General features: G+C 39.0%; 1 protein-coding gene across 1 annotated transcript; it reads left to right on the top strand.

Annotated features, from left to right (window-relative positions):
- The first annotated feature begins 7,591 nt into the window (after positions 1 to 7,591).
- Positions 7,592 to 7,932, top strand: LOC137756818 (small ribosomal subunit protein eS27-like). The gene has a single exon (XM_068533350.1). It carries the CDS (start codon positions 7,619 to 7,621, stop codon positions 7,871 to 7,873), a length of 255 nt encoding a protein of 84 aa, XP_068389451.1. The 5' UTR covers positions 7,592 to 7,618; the 3' UTR covers positions 7,874 to 7,932.
- The last annotated feature ends 13,038 nt before the right edge of the window (positions 7,933 to 20,970 follow it).

Consider the following 20,970-nt stretch of genomic DNA (forward strand, 5'->3'; position numbering starts at 1 on the left):
CCACTAGCCACTCTTAAAGAATTGCCTTCGGTTAAGACAAAGAAATATCTAATAACAAATAGTGCAGTAGGCTACCACTATTCTTATATTCCCAACTAGTCCTGAGTAGGTTGGGAAAGAGAGGTGATATGACCATTCTTGGATGTTTGTTTTTTCCATGGCAGCATTGTATCGAATTAGTCATTTGGCTCCAGATAATGTCAACAGGATCCTAGAGGACAGCAACACCCACACATACACAATTTTTTTCAGAGGTTTGTACCCCAAACCAATCCTTGTGGATCTGCTAGAGGTGATTGCCTTCATTTAATAGGGGCAAAGTAGGTCCTTTTATGGGCTTTCAGAGTTAATGGAGGTCTTATCATTTGTGACATGTTGTTCCAGAGATAATAAAGACAACCGATTACTTTTATATATTTCAGAAGCACTGTGTTATAATCATTTACTACATTTTAATACTTCAAACAATCTCCACAAGTACATACTTCACTTTGTCAATTGGAAACAACAGAACTTTAAAAAAACTTTGTGTGTGTGAAATATAGCATACATACAGAAAAATGCATGAAACATAAATAAACAGCTTAACATTATTTTAATGTAAACAACTGGCTAACCCCCACCCAGTCAACCGTTGGAAATATGGATTTGGAATATGTGCGCACGTGTGTGTGTACATGCATGTGTGCACATGTATGAGCATGTGTTTCTGTGTGTATGTGTCATATTTTCTTAAATGAAACATGGCTGATCACATAGTCTGACAACAATTGTTTTCACTGCTGTCAGTACTGTGCTGGAAGGTTGACGAGCATTGTCACACTTTATCCTCATAACTGCCCCATGGAGGTGAGATGAGGCTCATAGTGGTTAAGTGACTTGTTCATGTTCATCCAGCCAGACCTTACACAGACAACTCACCTGCATCGAAGAGAAAGACTGGGCCCTCTAAAAGAAGGCTAGTGGGTGAGGGGGATAAGCCAGGCTGTGGCTTAAACTTCTTATGGAGGAATAGAAGAGTTCCTGAAGGAAAGAGCTTTAAATCATAGTTATCAGAAGGACATGACAAGCTGCTCTTGAAGGTGGGACTGGGCAGCAAAAGTTTCTAGGTAGAGCTGATCCTTGCAATATATGCAGCTTCAGATCCTACATCTACCATTTACCGCAAGTCACTTCAATTCTCCAAAACCTCAGTTTTTTGAAGTATAGTTGATTTACAGGGTTGTGTTAATTTCTTTTGTACAGCAAAGTGACTCAGTTATACATACATACACATATAAATATTCTTTTTCATATTCTTTTCCATTGTGGTTCAGTTTTTTTAAAAATCTGTAAAATGGTAGTGTAAACTGTACCTCACATTTGCTGTGAGAATTAAATGTGACAATTGACATGAGGAACCTTTGCAAACTAGATTGTGTTACACAAATGTTAGGTGTCATTATCACCTCCTAGTCCTATTTCTGTTAAGGCATTTCTAAGGACCCTTTTGATTGTGTGCAAGATGAGATTCATCCCTGCAAACTGCATAGGAACTCTTGAACATAATACACAGAGATATATTTGTTTTCTTGAAAAAATAAGAATGCCATAAAATTGGCCTTTGTCCTAAAATATGAGGTCACACTTTGCATGTAGAAGAGCTGTCATCATGCAGTAGGAATATATTAAGGGGTACTTCTAGGAAGGTAGGTTGACTAAGAACAGAGTATTGTGGTTCCCCATATGACTTTTGGGATCAGGATGCTCTGGGAGGAGAAGGTAGAGGGGGCGAGCAAGCAGCCCCATCTGCCATGTTCTCTGAAGCAATAAGCAGCCTTCAGCCACCATTGCTGGGAAGTTGCCATTCCTTTTTACCTTAAAACAGTTTCCTGTTGAATAAGATCAATCTGCTATTTATCTTAAAAATACTGGGATTTTCCACTTATTTAATTCACTCTATACTTTTTTTTGAGCACCTACTATGTGTCTAGCTCTGTTCCAGGAAGTGCTGTGGACGACTGCTCTCTACGCTCAATGACTGCACAGAGAAGGCAACAATCCATATAATCAGACTCTCAGCGCACTATGGGTACCATTAACAGGGCAGCTGGGGTCCCAAGAAGGGGAGCATGATTGAGGCTTGATGTGATCTGGAGGACCAAGTATTCATGCAGATAGATATAGGAATAAACTCTGCTAGGTTTGTCATATCTCTGAAGAGAATTTTATTTTTTAGCTCACACCTAACTTTCTACAGGAGTATGCATGTGTACGTGCATGCCCATGCGCACACATACCTATCCCGAATTGTACAAAATCCTTGTGAACACTCACAATGTGCCAGGCACTGAACTAGGCATTGAGGGCACAATGATGACTAAGGCTGTGTCTCATTTGGCTCTCCACATCAGGCACCTCTTAAAATAGCTGGACCTCAAGTACTTCTTAGCTTGAATCTTCGCCACATGCTTCTCTTTGTCCTGGTCCCAGCCTCTTTAGGGTGGCGTTTTCTCATTTTCTTTTTCCTCATCACTTCTTTTTACCATTTTTTCCCATCTCTTGCTTGTCTTTTTTTATTTTAAGCCTGTTGGAAAATGAATGCAAATACCTATAGCTCATCCCTGTAGATGGCCCTGAGCTGCCCCCTGCTAACTACAGTCACCCCAGAGTGTGTACTACCCTGGAGTTCCCTTCATTACCCTAGTCTGCAGCAGAAGTCTCCATCTTCATCATTGCTACCATCTAACATCCCCAGGGTGTCTACAAGTATTTCTCCCATCCCTTTTTCTTCTTCCCCTCCTTTCCTCTACCTTATTTGTTAGTTCTTCATCTCCCCACCCCCAACTCTTTAGCATCTATAAATCTTTTATTTTTCAGTGGCAGTGAGCTTTCAGACCATTCCAATCTTTTTCTCTGGGGTTTTATCTAGTCCTCTGATTTCTAGTCTATTCTCAGCCAGATATCAAACGTGATCTACCTCTGGACAGCTACAATATATACAGTGCCTATTTTCACTGCATGAATTTCATCAGATTACATGTTAGTATGTACCTCAGCGTGCCTTCAGAGAATCAAGCCCACTCTTAATTATATGCACTACTCGAGGTTATCATTGGTACTGATATGCTCCGAATTCTCTTCTTTTGGCTTAGAGATGGATTTAAGAATTTCTTTTATAACCACCTCTGTTCCTAATTCTATTTTTCTTGGGCCAGTATTAGAATGAGTTTGCATTTCTTGAGCACACATGAATTGTTGGCAAAGGGAGGGGGGTGGCCTTGTGGTTGGAAGTGGAGGCGCCTGGATGCAGCCTCTGCAATTGGGAGGAGGAGCAAACAAGGGCTCTAAATGACCACAGATAATTCACAAAATAAATGATCCACAGGCTGATAATCAAGCGGCGAATGTCCTTTAAACACTGCGGCAGGCTTCAAGCCATGATGAAGTGTTTTTTGGAGCAGCTCTTGTCGCAGCTGTGAGGCTGCTTTTCATAGAGGAGCAGAGCAGTACTGTGGACACTAACTGGGCTGCAGAGGCCAGACTTTGAGGGATCATCAGTGGGTCTAATGCATTGTGTCCAAAGGATAGGGCACGCTTCAGGCCACCAGAAAAAGCTGGTTGAGAGTCAGAAACCCAAAGGATATAGGGGTCCTCAATGTCAGTATTAACTATAAATTGCATTTGGGGACTGGAAGGTTCAGAGATCTGGGTTCAGTCTCATCCACATAGACTTTGGGTTTGGAGTAGGTCCTTAGCACCAGAGGAATAGAATCTTAAGAAAGAAATGGGGAGGACAGACACCCTGTTGTAGTGCCTGGACTAATATCGAAAAGTGGGAACAAGTGGGAAAAGGGAAATACATTTTAAGAAAGTGCTGTAACAAAAGCTTTGTGTTTAGCCTTAGCATTGCCAATAGATTGCTAGTGAGGCTCCCTTAGGTCCCATCAAGTGGTGGGGCTAAGGCTGCAAATACTCATGTTTTAACTGTAAGATGCATGCTTTTCTTTTCTTTGAAGAGAGAATGGGTCTTAAAGTCAATGGCATCTTACAATGGCCCTTAGCAATTTTTCATTTTGATGTTTTTGAAATTTGGAAGTATCCTCCATTTGATGCCATCTTAGAGTTGCAATGTACTACCATGCCTTGCCTAAGTCAGGAAGGCTCATGATGAGGACAGAGCTGAGTTGCAGTGATTCTAGCCATGAGGGGTTGAGCTAATGAGCATTGCCATTCCTTTATGTTTTTGGACAGCTACATCCTACAGTTGGCTGGAATGGGGGTCACTGTCAAACCACACATCTACATGGTTCTTATACAGGCTAGTGTGTGAAGACACGCTGCCCGTCCTACATTGTATAGCTGGTTCTTGGGAGTCAAGGGCAGTTCCTTACATTCATTCCTATTAAATTTCATTTTGTTTCATTCAGCTCATTAACCCATTTCCCACTCAGAAAACATTTAATGGGCTGGGTCCTGTGCTGGGGCTGGGATACAAAAACAGCCTCATAACTTCCATGTATTGTGGGAGGAATAGACAATAAAAAGACTGATAGATAAATGCTAAGTTAAAAGTGTGTTTATATTTTTTTTAAACAATAAGTGCTGGAGAGGGTGTGGAGAAAAGGGAACCCTCCTGCACTGTTGGTGGGAATGTAAATTGATATAGCCACTATGGAGAACAGTATGGAGGTTCCTTAAAAAACTAAAAATAGAACTACCATGTGACCCAGCAATCCCACTACTGAGCATATACCCAGGGAAAACCATAAGTCAAAAAGACATATGCACCCCAATGTTCATTGCAGCACTATTTACAGTAGCCAGCTCATGGAAGCAACCTAAATGCCCTTTGACAGATGAATGGATAAAGAAGATGTGGTACATATATACAATGGAATATTACTCAGCCATAAAAAGAAATGGAATTGAGTCATTTGTAGAGACATGGATGGACCTAGAGATTGTCATACAGAGTGAAGTAAGTCAGAAAGAGAAAAACAAATATCGTATATTAACGCATATGTGTTGAATCTGAAAAAAATGGTATAGATGATCTCATTTACAAAGCAGAAACAGAGACACAAACATAGAGAACAAATGTATGGATACGAAGGGGGAAAGGGGGTTGCGATGAATCAGGAAATTGGGATTGACATATATACACCACTATGTATAAAATAGATAACTAATGAGAGCCTACTGTATAGCACAGGGAACTCTACTCAGTGCTCTGTGGTGACCTAAATGGGAAGGAAATCCAAAAAAGGGGATATATGTATACATATAGCTGATTCACTTTGCTGTATGGTATAAACTAACACAACATTGTAAAGCAACTATACTCCAATAAAAATTTTTAATAAGTATGTTGAGAGTTATGTAGAAGCACATAAAAGTGGTGCCAATTCTAAGCTTCGGTTTGGGAAGGATGAGCCTAGAGTGGTATATTCAGTTATCCTTTTATTAGTTGTGTGATCCTTCAGTGCCTCATTCTCTTTATCAATAAAATAAGGATAATTATATCACCCATCCATGGAACGGTAAGAATAAAATGAGTTAATGCATGTGGAGCTTTTAGAATACTTCCTGGGGCATGGTAAGCGTTATGTAAGCGTTAAATAAATCAAGGAAGGCTCTTCAGAAGTTTGAGTTTGAGTTTGAGTGTTTGTGTAGTTTCTTAAAAGATGGGAAGAGTTATTTTAAAAGGGCAGGACAAAACCTTTCAGGCAGTAGGGATAGGAAGAACATGGTACATTCTGAAAACTTCAAATTTATTAGAGCAGAGTATAGACTGTATTAGCAATGACAGAGGAGGAAGTGACAGGGAGGGTGTCAAAACATGGGACTGAACCTTGTTTGCTGTGGTAATGGGTTTGAATTGGATCCTGAAGGAGGGAAAAGCTTTTGAAAATTTTTAAGTCATAATGATCCATCCTTCAACCTATGAGATAATTGCTACCCCACGTTTCAGATGATGAAGCTGATGTACTGAAAAATTAAATAACTTGCCCATAGCTATGTAGCTAGTAATAAACTGAACTTTGGAATCTAGGCTACAGAGTGTGTATGAATAACCACTATATCCTTAACCACCTGTCCAAGAATATGGGCAAAAAATCAGGTTTCAGGTGAAAAATGATGAGCTTAATTTTTTTTAACGTTTTTATTGGAGTATAATTGCTTTACAATGGTGTGTTAGTTTCTGCTTTATAACAAAGTGAATCAGTTATACATATACATATATCCCCAGAGGGTGGGAGGGAGGGAGATGCAAGAGGGATGAGCTTAATTTTTGATATGTTAAGTTTCCAAAACCTGTGAGATATTCAAGTGTTTATGTCCTGTAGGCAATTGGATATACGGATGGGGAGTTTGACCAAAGAAACTGAGCTTGATAGTTAGATCTGGAAGTCAATCTTGATAGGGCATAGAGTGAAAAATTAGAAATCAGATGTGTAACCTGGGAAACCCCCAAATCTATCAGATGAGTGGGGAAAAGGAGCCCATAATGTTAACGAAGAATGAGCAGGAAGATGATTCGGAAGAAAAGCAGACAGTAGGATAACAATCAAAGTATGAGAATTTCAAGAAGAAAGGTGCAGTTGACAGAGTTAAATGCTACAGGGAGGTCAAATAAGTCAAAGATATAAGATAATCATTTGGGATTATGGGACTCGTACTTCAAGTAAGATTGAGTAGACATAGTTTCCCCTATTCTGCCCACTAAATGTAGCAAAAAACCCTGGAAATTTTCTATAGAACAAAAATAAGACTACAAGGTAAAAAGAAGAAGGCAGGCCAGACATAGAGGTGAATCCTCTGGGTTTACTTCGTGCTTCATATATCCCAGATTGGGTGCTGGAGAGGCCAATAACAATAGGCACAGAAAATAAAAAGGCCTAGAAAAGCTTGTTGTCTCCAGACAAAGGACCAGGAAAGGGGGAAAGTAGCAAGACAGAAAACTCCAGTCAAATACCATAGAAAAATCTGTGGACCACCTCCCCACCATTGTCAACAAAGACAAAATGGGGAGTCCAGACTTCCACCCTGGCCAGGCTATAACAAGGCACCCAACCCCACGCCACCCCCTGCCAGGGAAGTGTCAGAGAATGTGAATGGGAAGCTGGGATTTTCATCCTCACCAAGAGGTGACAGGACCACCCTTCCATGGTGTCAGTGAAAAATCACAAGGAGAGCTTGGACTTTCATCTCCACCTGGTGGTAATGAGGAAGCTCACCCTCTACTTGCTGGAGTGATGTCAGGGGAAGCCTTGTGGAGAGTTGAGACTTTCAACAATGCACCCCCTGAATATCAATGGAGGCCTAATGGAGAACCTGGACTTTAATTCCGGCGTGGAAGTAATGAGGCAGCGCCCACCCGTCCCACACCAGAGTGGTATCAGAGAGGGCCTGTAAAACAAAACATTTAAGTAAGATCCTGAGTCCCATAATAAAATACCCCAAATGTCTAGGCTTCACTAAGAAAAAAGACTCATCATACTAAGGACCAGGGTGATCTCCACTTGAATGACAAAAGACTATCAACAGACACCAGCAACACGATGGCACAGATGTTAGAATTATCAAAAAAATTAAAAATAGACCTTTCCGACGGTGACGACCTCCCCACGAGAACATGCCTCTCGCAAAGGATCTCCTTCATCCCTCTCCAGAAGAGGAGAAGAGGAAACACAAGAAGAAGCGCCTGGTGCAGAGCCCCAATTCCTATTTCATGGATGTGAAATGCCCAGGATGCTATAAAATCACCACCGTCTTTAGCCATGCACAAAGAGTAGTTTTGTGTGTTGGCTGCTCTACCTTCCTCTGTCAGCTTACAGGAGGAAAAGCAAGGCTTACAGAAGGGTGCTCCTTCAGACGGAAGCAGCACTAAAAGCCCCTGGAATCAAGATGAATGGGAAACCATCCCAATAAACACATTTTGGATAAAAAATAAATAATTAAAATAAAATAAAATAAATAGATATTGTTAAAGAGCTTCAATGAGCAATTACAAATATGCTTGAAACAAATAAAAAAAGAGAAAGTTTCAGCAAAGAAATAGAAATTCTCAGCAAAGAAATGGAAGATATAAAGAAAAAGCAAATGGAGATTTTAGAACTTGAAAAATACAATAACCAAATTCAAAAACTCAGTGGATGGGCTCAATATCAGAACAGAGAAGGCAGAGAAAAGACTCTGTGGACTTGAAAATAGAGCAATAGAAAATACCCAATGTGAATAATAGGCTGAAAAAAAAAAAGCCTCACTAACTTCCATGTCATTGGCGTTCCAGAAGAAGAGGGGAAAAAAGGGTGGGACTAAGAAAGTATTTGGAGAAAAATACAGCTGAAATTTCCTCTAATTTGGCAAAAGACACAAACCTACAGATTCAAGATGCTAAATGAACTCAAAACATCCATGCCAAGACACATCATAGTCAAACTTTTGAAAACTAAAGACAAATAAAAACAGTCTTGAAAGCAGCATTAGAAAAATGATGTTTCCTATAGGAGAAAAACAATCAGAATGATAGTGAATTTCTCATTAAGGTTGGGAGGAAATGGCACAAAATTTCTTTAAGAGCTAAAAGAAAATAACTTCTGAATCGGAACTCTATACCTAGTAAAATATCCTTTAGATATGATGGAGAAATAAAGACATTCTCAGAGGAAGGAAACTAAGAGAATACATGGCTGGCAGACCTATTTACCTTAAAAGAATGGCAAGGGAAGTTCTCAAAACAGAAAGGAAATTATAAAATAAGGAATCTTGAAACATCAGGAAGGAAGAAAGAACAGCCAAGAGAGCAAAAACATGGGTAAATACAATAAGCTTTCTGTTATGGACTGAGTTGTGTCTCCCCAAAATTCATATGCTGATGTCTTAACCCACAGGACCTCAGAAAGTGACTGTATTGGAGATGGAACCTTTAAAGAGGTGATTAAAGTAAAATAAGGCCATATGGGTGGACACTGATCCAATGTGACTGGTGATCTTATAAGAAGAGGAGATTAGGACACATAAATGCACACAAAGGAAAGACCATGTGAGTACACAGCAAGGAGATGGTCATCTGCAAGCTAAGCAGAGAGGCCTCAGAGGAAACCAAACCTGAAAAATGCCTTGATTTTGGACTTTTAGCCTCCATAACTGTAAGAAAATAAATTTCTGTTGTTTAAACCACCCAGTTTATGGTATTTTGTTATGGCAACCCTAGTAAACTAATACACTTTCCTTCTCACAAGTTTATGAATTATATTTGATGGTTGAAGAAAAATGATAACACTGATGCTGTGCTCAATGTATAGAGAGGAGATATTTAAGACAATTATGTTATAAATGGAGGAGAGCAAAGGAACATAAAGGGAAGTAATGTCTCTATATTTAACTGTAACTAGAAAAAATATTGACACCAGTAGAATGTGATGTTATACATGCATAGCAGAGGACTAAGATTAATCACTAAAATGCTATACAAAGAGATAAATTAAAAACTAAACTAAAAATGTTCAAGTAACTTACAGAGAGGTAAGAAAAAAAACAGAGAACTGAAAAACCAAATAACAGAAAACCAGATTTGTTAAAAATAAAATTGTAGGCTTAAGCCCTAACATCAATAATTACATTAAATGCAAATAGTCTAAACACATCAATTCAATGACAGAGATTGACAGAGTGAATTGAAAAAAAAAAACATGTTCTAACTAAATGCTGTCTACAAGAAACTCACTTCAAATATAATGATATACATAGGGTGAAAGTAAAAGTATGGAAAAAGATATACCATGAGAACATTAATAAAAAGAAAGCAGGAGTGGCTAAATTAATTTTATATAAAAGTAGACTTCAGAGCAAAGAAAATAACCGGGAACAAAGAGGAATATTTCATAAAGATAAAAGGGTCAATCCACCAAGAAGACATAAGAATACTAAATGTATATAAACAAACCTACAAAGTACTTAATATGTGAAGCAAAAATTGGTAGAGCTGAAAGAAGAAATAGACAAATCCTTCATAGTTGGAGACTTCAACACTCCTCTGTTAGCAATCAATAGAACAACTTTTCAGGACATTAACAAGGATATAGAAGAACTCAACAGGATCTAATTGATGTTTATAAAGCACTTTACCCGAAAACATCAGCATACACATTCTTTTCAAGTGTTCAAATAACATATACCAAAGAGAGCCCATGCCCTGGGTAATAAAGCAAACCTCAGCAAATTTAAAAGAAGTGAAATCATACAGAGTTTGTTCTATGAGTGCAATAGAATCAAACTAGAAATCACTAACAGAAAGACAAGTGGTGTTTATTTCAGGGATTCAAGACTGCTTCAATATTTGAAAATCAATCAATGTCATCCACCACATTGAGGTTAAAGAATAAAAATCACATGATCATATCTATTGATGGAGAAATACAGTTCACTAAATTCAACACTCTTTTACAACAAGAACTCTTAGCAAACTAAGAATAGAGGGAGACATCCTAAGGTTGATAAAGAACATATACAAAAGACCCACAGGTAATATCTTACTTAATGGTTAAAGACTGAATGTTCTCCTAAGATCTAAAACAAGGCAAGGATTTCTGTTCTCATCATTGCTATTCAACACAGCACTGGAAGTTCTAATCAGTTCAATAAGGAAATAAAAGGCATACAGATAGGAAAGGAAGAAATAAAACTGTCTGTATTTGCAGAGGACATGATTGTCTATGTATCAAATCCCAAGGAAGCTACAATAAAACTCCTAGAACTAATGAGTAAGTTCAGCAAAGTCACAGGATATGAGATCAACTACAAAAGTCAATTTTATTCCTATATACTAGCAATGAACATGTAGAAACCAAAATTCAAAATACAAAACCATTTATAATATCATTCAAAAAATAAAAATTAAACACTTAGGTGTAAATCTAACAAAACTTGTATAAGATATGTATGTTGAAATTACAAAATGCTGATGAAAGACTTAAAAAAACAAGATTTAAATGGAGATATATTTAAATGGAGATATATACCGTGTTCATGGATTGGAAGATTCAACATAGTAAGGATGACAGTTCTCCCCAGAGTGTTATAGAGGTTTAATGCAACCCTATCAAAATCCCAACAAGATTGTTTGTAGACATTAGACAAATTTGTTATAAAATTTACATGGAAATGAACAGGCTCTAGAATAGTTTTAAAAACTTTGTTTTTAATATCCCCAGACTGGAAACAACCACAACGTCCTACACAGGTGAATGGGTAAGCTATAGTAATATTAATATCATGGAATACTATTCAGCAATGAAAATGAATGATCTACTGATACATTCAACAACTTGGATGGATCTCAAAGGAATTATGTTGAGTGAAAAAAGCGAATCTCAAAAAGTCACATACTGTATGATTCCATTTATTTGACATTCTCAAATCACAAAATTATAGAGATGGAAAACAGTTCAATGGTTAACTGAGTTAAGGATAACAGGGGTAAGGGGGTGTTTGGAGTATAAAGGAGTAGCATGATGAACACCCTATGGTGGTGGTATTGTTCTATATCTTGATTGCAGTGATTATTGCAGGAATACACACATATGATAAAATGACATTAAACTATCCACACACATTGTACCCATGTCAATTTCCTATTTTGATATTATACTATAATTAAGATATAATCATTGGGAGAAACTGGGTGAAGGGTACATGGGACCACTCTGTACTATCTTTGCAATTTCCTGTGAATCTGTAATTATTTCAAAATAAGTTAAACAAATTTTGAAGAAAATGACTGTGTCTAAGTTGAAGACATTGAAAATGACCATTTCAGTAGTAAGGGAGATGTTGAAGGTAGAGAAGAGAGAAAAGATAATGGAGCAAGGTTCTTGAGGAAACAGAATGTGAGATAAAGAGCACAGATGAAGAAATAAACCTTGGTTAGAAGGAGACACCTCTTTTTCTCTGAGGCATGAGGGATGAGGTTAGGGTAGTTGCAGGTGAAGATAAGTTTCTAGGTAGAGGAATAAAGTTGAGAGTTTCTGTCCTGATGATGTCTGCTTTCTTAGTGAAATAGGAGGCAAGTTCATCTACTGAATGTATTGGGAGATATGGTGGGTAGGGGACTTGAAGTGCTTGGTGAAAGTTTCAAATAGCCACTGAGGGTATTGAAAAGGGAATCTGATTAGGGTCACATAGGAAGATTTTCTGATCATTTGAAGATCAGGCAAAGGTTGGAGATCAAGATTTTATAGTGGTAGTAATCCACACGCTTGTGTGATTTTTCTCCAGTCATACTCAGCCTAAGATAGGTGAAAAAAGGGCAGGTGCGTTGTTAGGGTACAGTGGAGGGACAAGATGGAAAGGGAGTAGCAGAGAGAGGACAGTAAAGAGGCGAAGTTATTGCTCAGGAGTTCTATGCTGGTTGAAGAATGTAACTTAAAGTCTCAATGAGACTGAAGAATTGATATCCTAGGAGTAAGGGAGTGAGAGAGTTAGAAGCATAGGAAAGCATGGTCGGATAATAGGATATTCAAGTTCAAGTTTTAGAAATGGAGCAGTTCCAAGTGCCAACAAAGTCTAAGGTAGGGTTGCAACTGAAGCAGAAAAGAGAAGGTCACCAGAATTAAAGAGAGAAAGAAGAACTGTGAGACCACATGGACGAATGGGTTAGTGACCACTGAAGTCCCCTGAGAATGGCAGTGAACCTTGTGTGAGAGAGGGAGAGATTAAGGGTAGGTTTCAAAGTCTTCAATAAATGTGGAAGAATGACCAGGAGGTTTTTACATGGTATTGATCACCTACTGAAAATACGAACCTCAAAAAAGGATATTTACATGAGGAGTAATTCTTTGGAAGCAGCAGTGGAGAATTAGAAAGATACTTGATACTGTCTCCTGACTGTGGCACACTTAAAAGGACTTAAGGAGAAGTGGTGTTCTTAGATGAGATTCATTCATGCATTTGTTCATTCATTCATTTGATAAATTACTACAGATCAGGGACCGTATACCCCGGTCTGCCTGGGGGCAGTCCAGGTTTATGCATATTTCACTGACATAATTGTTAAAAATGACCCCTGTCACTCTCAAAATGTTCCAGTTTGGATGATAAACTATATGGTCATTCTAGTTACAGAGTACTTATGGCCTGGTTAAGAAGAAAGATTTTTGTGCCTCTTTATTCTGTTTTCCTTCACATCTGATATCCTATCACTTGCATGTTTGGGGATGCTCATTCACCCTGTTGGGAATCATGAAATTCTACTATCATCCAGCCTCATTTCTCCAACTGTTGAAAAAAAAATATCAGGAGAGACTGTCTGGCACACAGATATGCCCTGCTTGTAGCATTTCCCTGAGTTAATAATCCCATAAATAGGGAAAATGAAGTTAGCCTGCCATGGGTAACACTTGGTGAGGTCTGCTTTGGTTTTTTTTTTTTTTTAAATATGTTTTTAAACTAGTCCATTAACAATACATTTAGAAATATGGATCTGAATTAACACGAAACACACTGGTCAATAGTTCGCAGAATCCTTCTTTTTCCATTTTTTGAAAGTCAAAATTATATTTCTCCCAGACTTCATTCCTACTCACCGCCCCCTCCCCTGCAAAAACCCCTTTAGTTTCCCCTCTTTCTGACTTTGTGATATATTTAATGTTTGCAACCCACGATTTGACACTTAGTTGATCTTAAATAATTTCCATATTTTGCTTTCTTGCCTTGGGGACTTTGCACATGCTATTTCCTTTGCCAGGAATATCCTTCCATCCCCTTCACTCTCTTTTGCCTTGTTAATTTCTGCTTGTCCTTCAGTCTTTACCTTAGCCATCACCACCTCTTAGAAATATTTTCAGCCTCCAGGAAGCATAAAAGTGTCCCCTCCTCTATGTTCCTGTAGCACTGTTTCACTCCATGATAACCCATATCCCATGACTGTAACTGTGTGTTTACTTGTCTGTGTCTCTCACCAGATTACAAGCTCCATGAAGCCAGAGACTTTGTCTTGCTCATCACTGTATCCCTAGCACCTTGTATAGTGCTTGTCACACAGCAGACACCCAATAAATATATGTTGAATGACTGAAAAGCCAAACTTTCTAAACCAAGTCATTTAAGATGCTGTTTTGCAGCTATGAATATACAACGGGGATCATGGAGCAGAATATTTTAAATGAGGACTGATCTGGAAAACCCAGGCCTTTGGTAGCCAAATTCACTTGCTAGAGCTGTTTTCCCCACCCACATGGAGATCTCCTTTGAGAGAGTAAATTAAGTATTATGTCTCACCTACATCTCTCACAGCCTTACACAGTATGGAACACATACAAGCATCTTAAAAAATACTTTTCAATTTATAGATGATGCTAGAGTGTCATTTTGACTGAATATTATTTGATGCTGTTTCCATTTAATTAATTCAGAAAATGAGATGAAAAGCCCATTTCTCTCTCGCTATGATGGCCCAACCTTTCTCACAGGCATTTTTCTCTTTTGTTTACACCTATTTCAGGATCTATCCACTTCCTGATTCCTGGAGATGAGTTTGGTGGTGGGAGATTGCATTTGGTTCTAGTGTCTCTTTGTCCCAATTCTCCTCAATCCTAGACCCACACAGATGGCACCAGTGACCAACTGTATGTGGATGAGCACTGGTTCCTGGCTTAAAAGCCCAGATCTCACAGTAATTCACAAGGCAAATGCCTTTCCCTTCTGAAACACAGTGTCTTTATCTGTCAAGGGGAGGATTCAATTAGCTGATTTCTTAGTTCTAAAATTTATCTGATTCTCTCCTTTGTAGCTTTATTTCTAACCCCACAGTAGGCAGCCATCCCTGGGGCCTCCAACTTACATCAAATTCTGTCATGCCTCAGATTTGAATCATAGCAAATAGATCCCTGGGAAGCAACCCAATGTATGAATTATTAATGTTACCACCACACAGTCTCTGTGTGAATATGTACTTATATCACTGGGTATCTAATCCTGACAACAAATCATCATTTGAATGGTTTACTGATGTTTTCTCTTCCCCTCAGTGATTTGGCACGTGTCTTTCTTTCACCTTGAGGATTGTATAATTCTTTCTTCCCCTGCGAGACTCTGACATTGAACAGCAAAGAAAATGTCAACATCTGAATCCCACCTTTAATGTTTGTTTTCTATTCTTTTACAGATTGTTGCATCTTTCCCTCTATTCTCTATCTTCCTCTACCCCCGACCCCGTCAAGTCATTCCCACATCCAGGAGATTGTCTTTTGCCTTCCCGGAAGGAAGCTCCAAGCGGCTGTAGCCACAGTTCTGCTCAATGAGGTTCTTAATATGCTCACTGATCTGGTTATTTCCCAGAGGGGAAAAAAAAAAAAACTTCCAGATATATTGGCTCTGTGCTATGGGGCTTGATCAGCAGCTGTTGCATCCTTCACCTTCTCTCTGGTCTTAGCTATCCAGTATTCCACTTACTTTCACCCTTCTCCATGAGCCTCTTATCTCCCTTCCCCCTCCCCCTTCCTCTCCCCCTTTCCTTTCACACAACACTTGCTGCAGGCTTGGTTTCAGCCAACACTTTTTTCTGCCTACAGGTTGGAGAAGCACTTTATTTCCTCAGAAATCCTCGGAGCTAACCTCCATTCATCACCTCTACTGGGGGTGGGTGCCACAACATTGGTTTAATTCAAGATGTAATAAAGTCAAGCTGCAGAAAACACTTAGAATGGTAATTCTCTGGCTTGTTACAAACCACTCTCTGTACTGCCTTGCAGAATGGAAACTTGGGGGGCAGTGATCAAGTATATGGGCCATTTCTTATTCATGGTAGGATTGGGGAGTGCCCACTTCAATTAGTGTATGCCTTTCTGTAAGCCGGGGTATCCTAGTCAGCTTAGTCAGGATCTGGCATGATGAACTCAATTCCGAATGTGTGGGGGAACCTGAGTTGAATGTCATTGACTGGCATGCAGCGTGTGATTGGTGTATCAGATGGAAGTGCCTTTAGGAGGCACAGTCGGGACCAGCCCCTCCTGTCTGCTCTACTTGGCTATCTATTAAAACCAACTAACAAACATTACTGAAACCCATTTACCAAAGTGACCTGACAAATGTTTATGACATACAGTCAGCTACTTTGTCAAAAACCAAGGCAACAGAAGTGAAAGGTAAGTTGGATAGTGAGGGGGTCAGGGAAGACATTAATTTTGACAACCTATATGAGGGCAAATCAACAGGCTCGTTGCTGGAAGGACAGTGAGTTCTCACGGGGCTTGCTTTGGTCTAGAACTTTCTTTCACTCCTTACCTTGGGTCCCTGCAGTTCAGAACTAGAAAATGTCATGCTTCCCCTCAAACTTCCTTAAAGGGGACACCCCCATCATGAGTTAACTCTGACATTTCTCTTTGGCATGGTACATCCTGGGCAGAAAATAGGGCAAACTGAGGAGAAATTTAAGGATCCAGCACCAATCATTGTGCATTTCTCTAGGATGAGGTTGAGGGGGTTCATCATGGAGTATCTCTAGAAAGATTGACTATACCCTTGTTAGACTCAGCGACAAGGGTGAGGGAGAGGTTTGTGGCCCCTGTGCCCCTTGGCTGCCACCCACCACCTCTCTGACCTTGGAGTAAAGCAGGGGAAGAAAAGAGGTAGTAAGAAATGCTGATTTCCCCTGCTGACTCCAGATCTCTTTTCCTATTCTCTATCATACCTACCCCAGTCACTCACCATTACGGGAAGAATTTGCGCTAATGGTCTGGTAGAATTGGGAAGGCAAATTACTCCTGCTAGCTAATAAGGCCTAACATAGTGGAAGCAGCCTAGTATATATGGTTTGAGAGACAGATGACTTGTGTTTGATTTCTGGCTCTATCATTTTTTGCTATATGATCTGGAGCAAATTGCTTAATTTCCTTGTGTTTCAATTTCATTCTCTGTAAAATAACATGGTAATATTAGTACCTACCTCATTGGGGTGTTGAGAGGATTAAATAGCTCAATAAATGTAACACCCTAAGAAACATGTTTTGTAATTAATAAGGTCTATATGAGAGTTTGCTCCCAGTATTCACGGAAGAATCACTGAAACTGAAGTTAAACTGATCTTCACCATTTATAAATCACTTCACTTTCCTGTCCCCAGTGTTATCACTATAAAATGGTAGGAAATACTCATCTCTTCTGATTCTTTTGGGTACTAAATGAAATAATATACATCAAATATATGGCACGTAAGAGGCACCTGGGGATTCTTTTTTTATTCCCCCATCTTTAATTTCTTATAAAGAACCAATGCTTTAAGCCCTGGCAAATCCCATACCCTTAAGCCTCAAGATCCTTTCCCTAACTTGCTTTCACTAAGAATTCTAAAATCAAGTGATCTCTGCCAACTCTATTCCATTTCCATTATTTATTTAGGTAACGGTATTATTACTGCCATTTATTACGCATTCACTTATTGAAATGGCACTGCAGTGGCTGCTGAATGAGGCTATGCCACCGTCTATGAGAAATGTTTTCTAACGCCCTCCCCTTGCCCACCCCACCCTCCAGTGAGTTCTTTTCTCTGTGCTCCCACAGTACCCTATGCATGATTTTACCTCTATTACAGTTTGTTGAATGAGTGAGCGAAGAAAGACAAAAAGACAAAAAGAAGCTTATCTCAGGTTCCAGAATATGCAGACATCACCCTGCCACTAATGACTAATGGAAGTGATGATCAAGCCACACTCCCTTGCCTAATTTCATCCATAAACATGATTCATGTTTGTTTCTGTTTGATTTTCAAGGTGAAATTGTGGATTAAGTTGGAAGCCGATTCTTATTAAATAGACATTTATGATACCCATTCCTTGCCAAGCACTATGCTATTAGGCACACTGGAACTATAAAGATAAATAAGACATGGTTTTTCCCTTCAATCAGCTCAGAATCAAGCTAGGGAGCTGAGAGAAACATGTGAAGAGAAGCCTAAGGACACCAGCCAGTGGAATAGTATGGGGAAAAGTGTGGTCTTAGGGATCACATAGCCTAGATGGGAACACTGTCTCCTCCACTTATTAGCCATGAACAAATAACTTAGCCTTCCTGAGCCTCAGTTTCCTCATTTATAAAATGAGGCTGTTAATCAAAGTACTTAGCTCTGGGCTTCTTGGGAGGATTAAATGAGATCATGCATTTAACTGCTTAGCATGATACCTGAGCACACACTAGGCACTCAGTAAGTGTTAGCCACTAGTAGTAATGTCAGAAGTTTGATGAAGACACTGAGAATTCCAGAGTCGAGAGACAAAAAGATCAATGTGGGCTGGAGACCAAGTCACTGAGGCTCCATTTGGCAAGGTAGAATTTCATTTAGACTCTGATTAAGAGAGGTGTTAAGAAAGGGGAAAGGACATTTCAAACAAGGGATACAGTGTGTGCAAAGGTGTCCTGGGGAAAGGTACATTTGAGGACCAGTGGATATACTACTCCGAAGAAGGCAGTTCATGCAAGGGAGAATTGGGCAATAAGGGAAGGGAAAAAAGACTCTAGGAAAAAAGTACATTCAGACTATGCTCAAATCCTGGATTCACCACTACTAGCTGTAAGATTTTAGACTAGTTACTTAATCTCTTTGTATTCCAGTTTCCTCATCTTTAAAATTCACTTTCCCGGGCTTTCTTCGATCTTTCCCCTGTCCCACTCAGTCTTCCTAGAAGGCATTGCTTTAAGGATTTTATGTGAAATAGCCCACTTAATCTTCACCATGACCTTATCATGAAGTTGCTCTTATTATATATTTTTTGTAAGCAAAGAAAAGGAGACAGAGAGCTTAAGTAACTTAATGAATATCACACAGATAGTAAGTGGTATGGATGCAAGTTGAATTCAAGTCTTTTAAAAAAAATTTGAAAGCTAAGGGGAAAGAAAGCAGCATGCCGGTATATTGAAAGAAATAAGTTGACAAATCATGGCTGTCTGATCTTAAGTTTAGGCATACTATGTCTTGGCTGATACAACTAACTAATTACCCTACCCCTTAGGTAAATAATAATAATAGCTACCCTTTATTGAACATCAAAGTCCTGTAAGTTAGTCACTGCATTAAGTCCTTTATAAACACATTTTCTTGTCACAGAAACCCTAGGAAGTAGGTACTGTTAGTCTCCCCACTTTACAGAGGAGGAAACGGGCACACAGAGGTTAACTCATTTGCCCAAGGCTCACATGGCAGAACTGAAATTTGAATTGAAGCAGCCTGGTTCCAGATACTGCTAACTGAGTCATAAGGCAGGATAGTTAATAACAGAGGAGTTGGGTTTTGGGGATACCTTTGAAAAAACAAAACAAAAACAATTATGAAAGATGATGAAGTTGGTTTCTTATTCTATATGATTGTTCTGGTTTCCTAGTCCATTTCCCTTTCCTGATTACACATCGGACATTCCCTTGTCCATATATTTGGGAGCATTTTAATATGTGTCTCATGTGTCAGAACAGGCTTATAGGTGACTAGCATGTGGATGGGGGTTAGCTCTACAGGAGATTAGAAGCTACCAAGAATCAATTCACAGTACCAATGCAGGCCCCTGCCTGGCACTTTTTTCATACCCACACATTAGGACCATTGTAAATGGGCCTGGTAGGTTGAAGGCTTTGAATGGCATATATTGTGGTGTTTCGTTCTTTCCCTAGTGTAACTGCCTGTCAGCTCTGTAAAGACAGCCTGGCAATGCTCAGCTGATGTCTTATCTTTACACGAATGAAGGAAAAGACATCCACTGCCTTTCCTCTTGTTGTTGAAATAATTAGGAAGAGTAGTTAGGGGTAGTTTGAGGTCATATTCACCCAAGAACCTCAAAGTGTGGCTATTTGCATTCCGTAGTTATTATTCTGTTATATTCTGTTTAAGAAGCTTGAAAGGACACACAACTCATGGAAGAGCAAATAAACAAAGAAAATCTTAGGTCTGTTAAGAAGTAACCTCAGGAAAAATGAAAACTTTCTTTTAGCACATTTTGTATTTTGTCTTTGATGTTTGAACTATACTCAGGGTCCCATGATGCTGATTAGATGAATCCTACAGTCCCTTCTCTCAATGATATGAATTATGAACCTTGCTATAGAGTTGTGAATTGGTTCCATCATTTGTTTCCAGCAATGATTTTAGTTATGAAGTCCAATATCCTTTGTATCCATTGAGAAGAAGCTATAGCTCTCTTAACTATATTAAGAAATACATCTCTAGTCTATTTCTGTAATATACTAATTTGACCATATGTGGAAAAAAACAGTATTCTTATTCAACTGAGAACACTCAGAGATTATTTCTGTAGTAATAATTACAGCTCCATTCCTCTCTCCCCACGACTTCCAGTATTTCTGGAAAAAGGGGAGAAAAAGGATAAGGGAGCACTGGTCCCAGCAGAAGCAAAGAGGATGCTTCAGAAGCATTTCCCTAAATGGGGCTCACTCCATGTGTTTTGGCAACTACTGAGTCTCTCCTAGAGACAAGAGGGAAATATAGTCACTTGCCTCAAGGAATTTACACTGTATAGTAGTTAGGAAGATCAGACTAATCCCTATGAGAACAACTTTTAAGTCAGTGTTAGGTAATTCTGGGAGGAAGACAATATAAGCTGAGAAATTCTTCATACCCAAACTTGACTCTCTGAGAGACCTCAAAATATTTCCCTCATTAATAGAATCTAAGTTCAAGAGAATCTCCAAGAACTGGTAAATCTTCAGACATTTCCTCCTCACACAAATTGTTTCAGATGGCTTCCCACTAATTTTCCAGTGATCTTCATTTTTCAATGGTCTTTCAGATTGTGTTATTGTATAGTATAGACAGGTTTGGTTAGGTGCCTGGAATAACCCAATGTTTTCAACAAATATTTGTTGAGTACCAACTATATATCAGGTGCTGTTTTAGGAGTTGGGGATATAGCAGTGAAAGAAAAAAAACAGATCAAAATCTCTGCTCTCATGAAACTCATATTTCACTGGGACTGTGTTAATAATCCT

The sequence above is a fragment of the Eschrichtius robustus genome, chromosome X (assembly GCF_028021215.1).
Source record: "Eschrichtius robustus isolate mEscRob2 chromosome X, mEscRob2.pri, whole genome shotgun sequence".
NCBI classification, from domain to species: domain Eukaryota; kingdom Metazoa; phylum Chordata; class Mammalia; order Artiodactyla; family Eschrichtiidae; genus Eschrichtius; species Eschrichtius robustus.

Bases quoted from the DNA above. Each gene is read 5' to 3' on its own strand.
- LOC137756818 (XM_068533350.1), top strand. From the start codon at position 7,619: ATGCCTCTCGCAAAGGATCTCCTTCATCCCTCTCCAGAAGAGGAGAAG.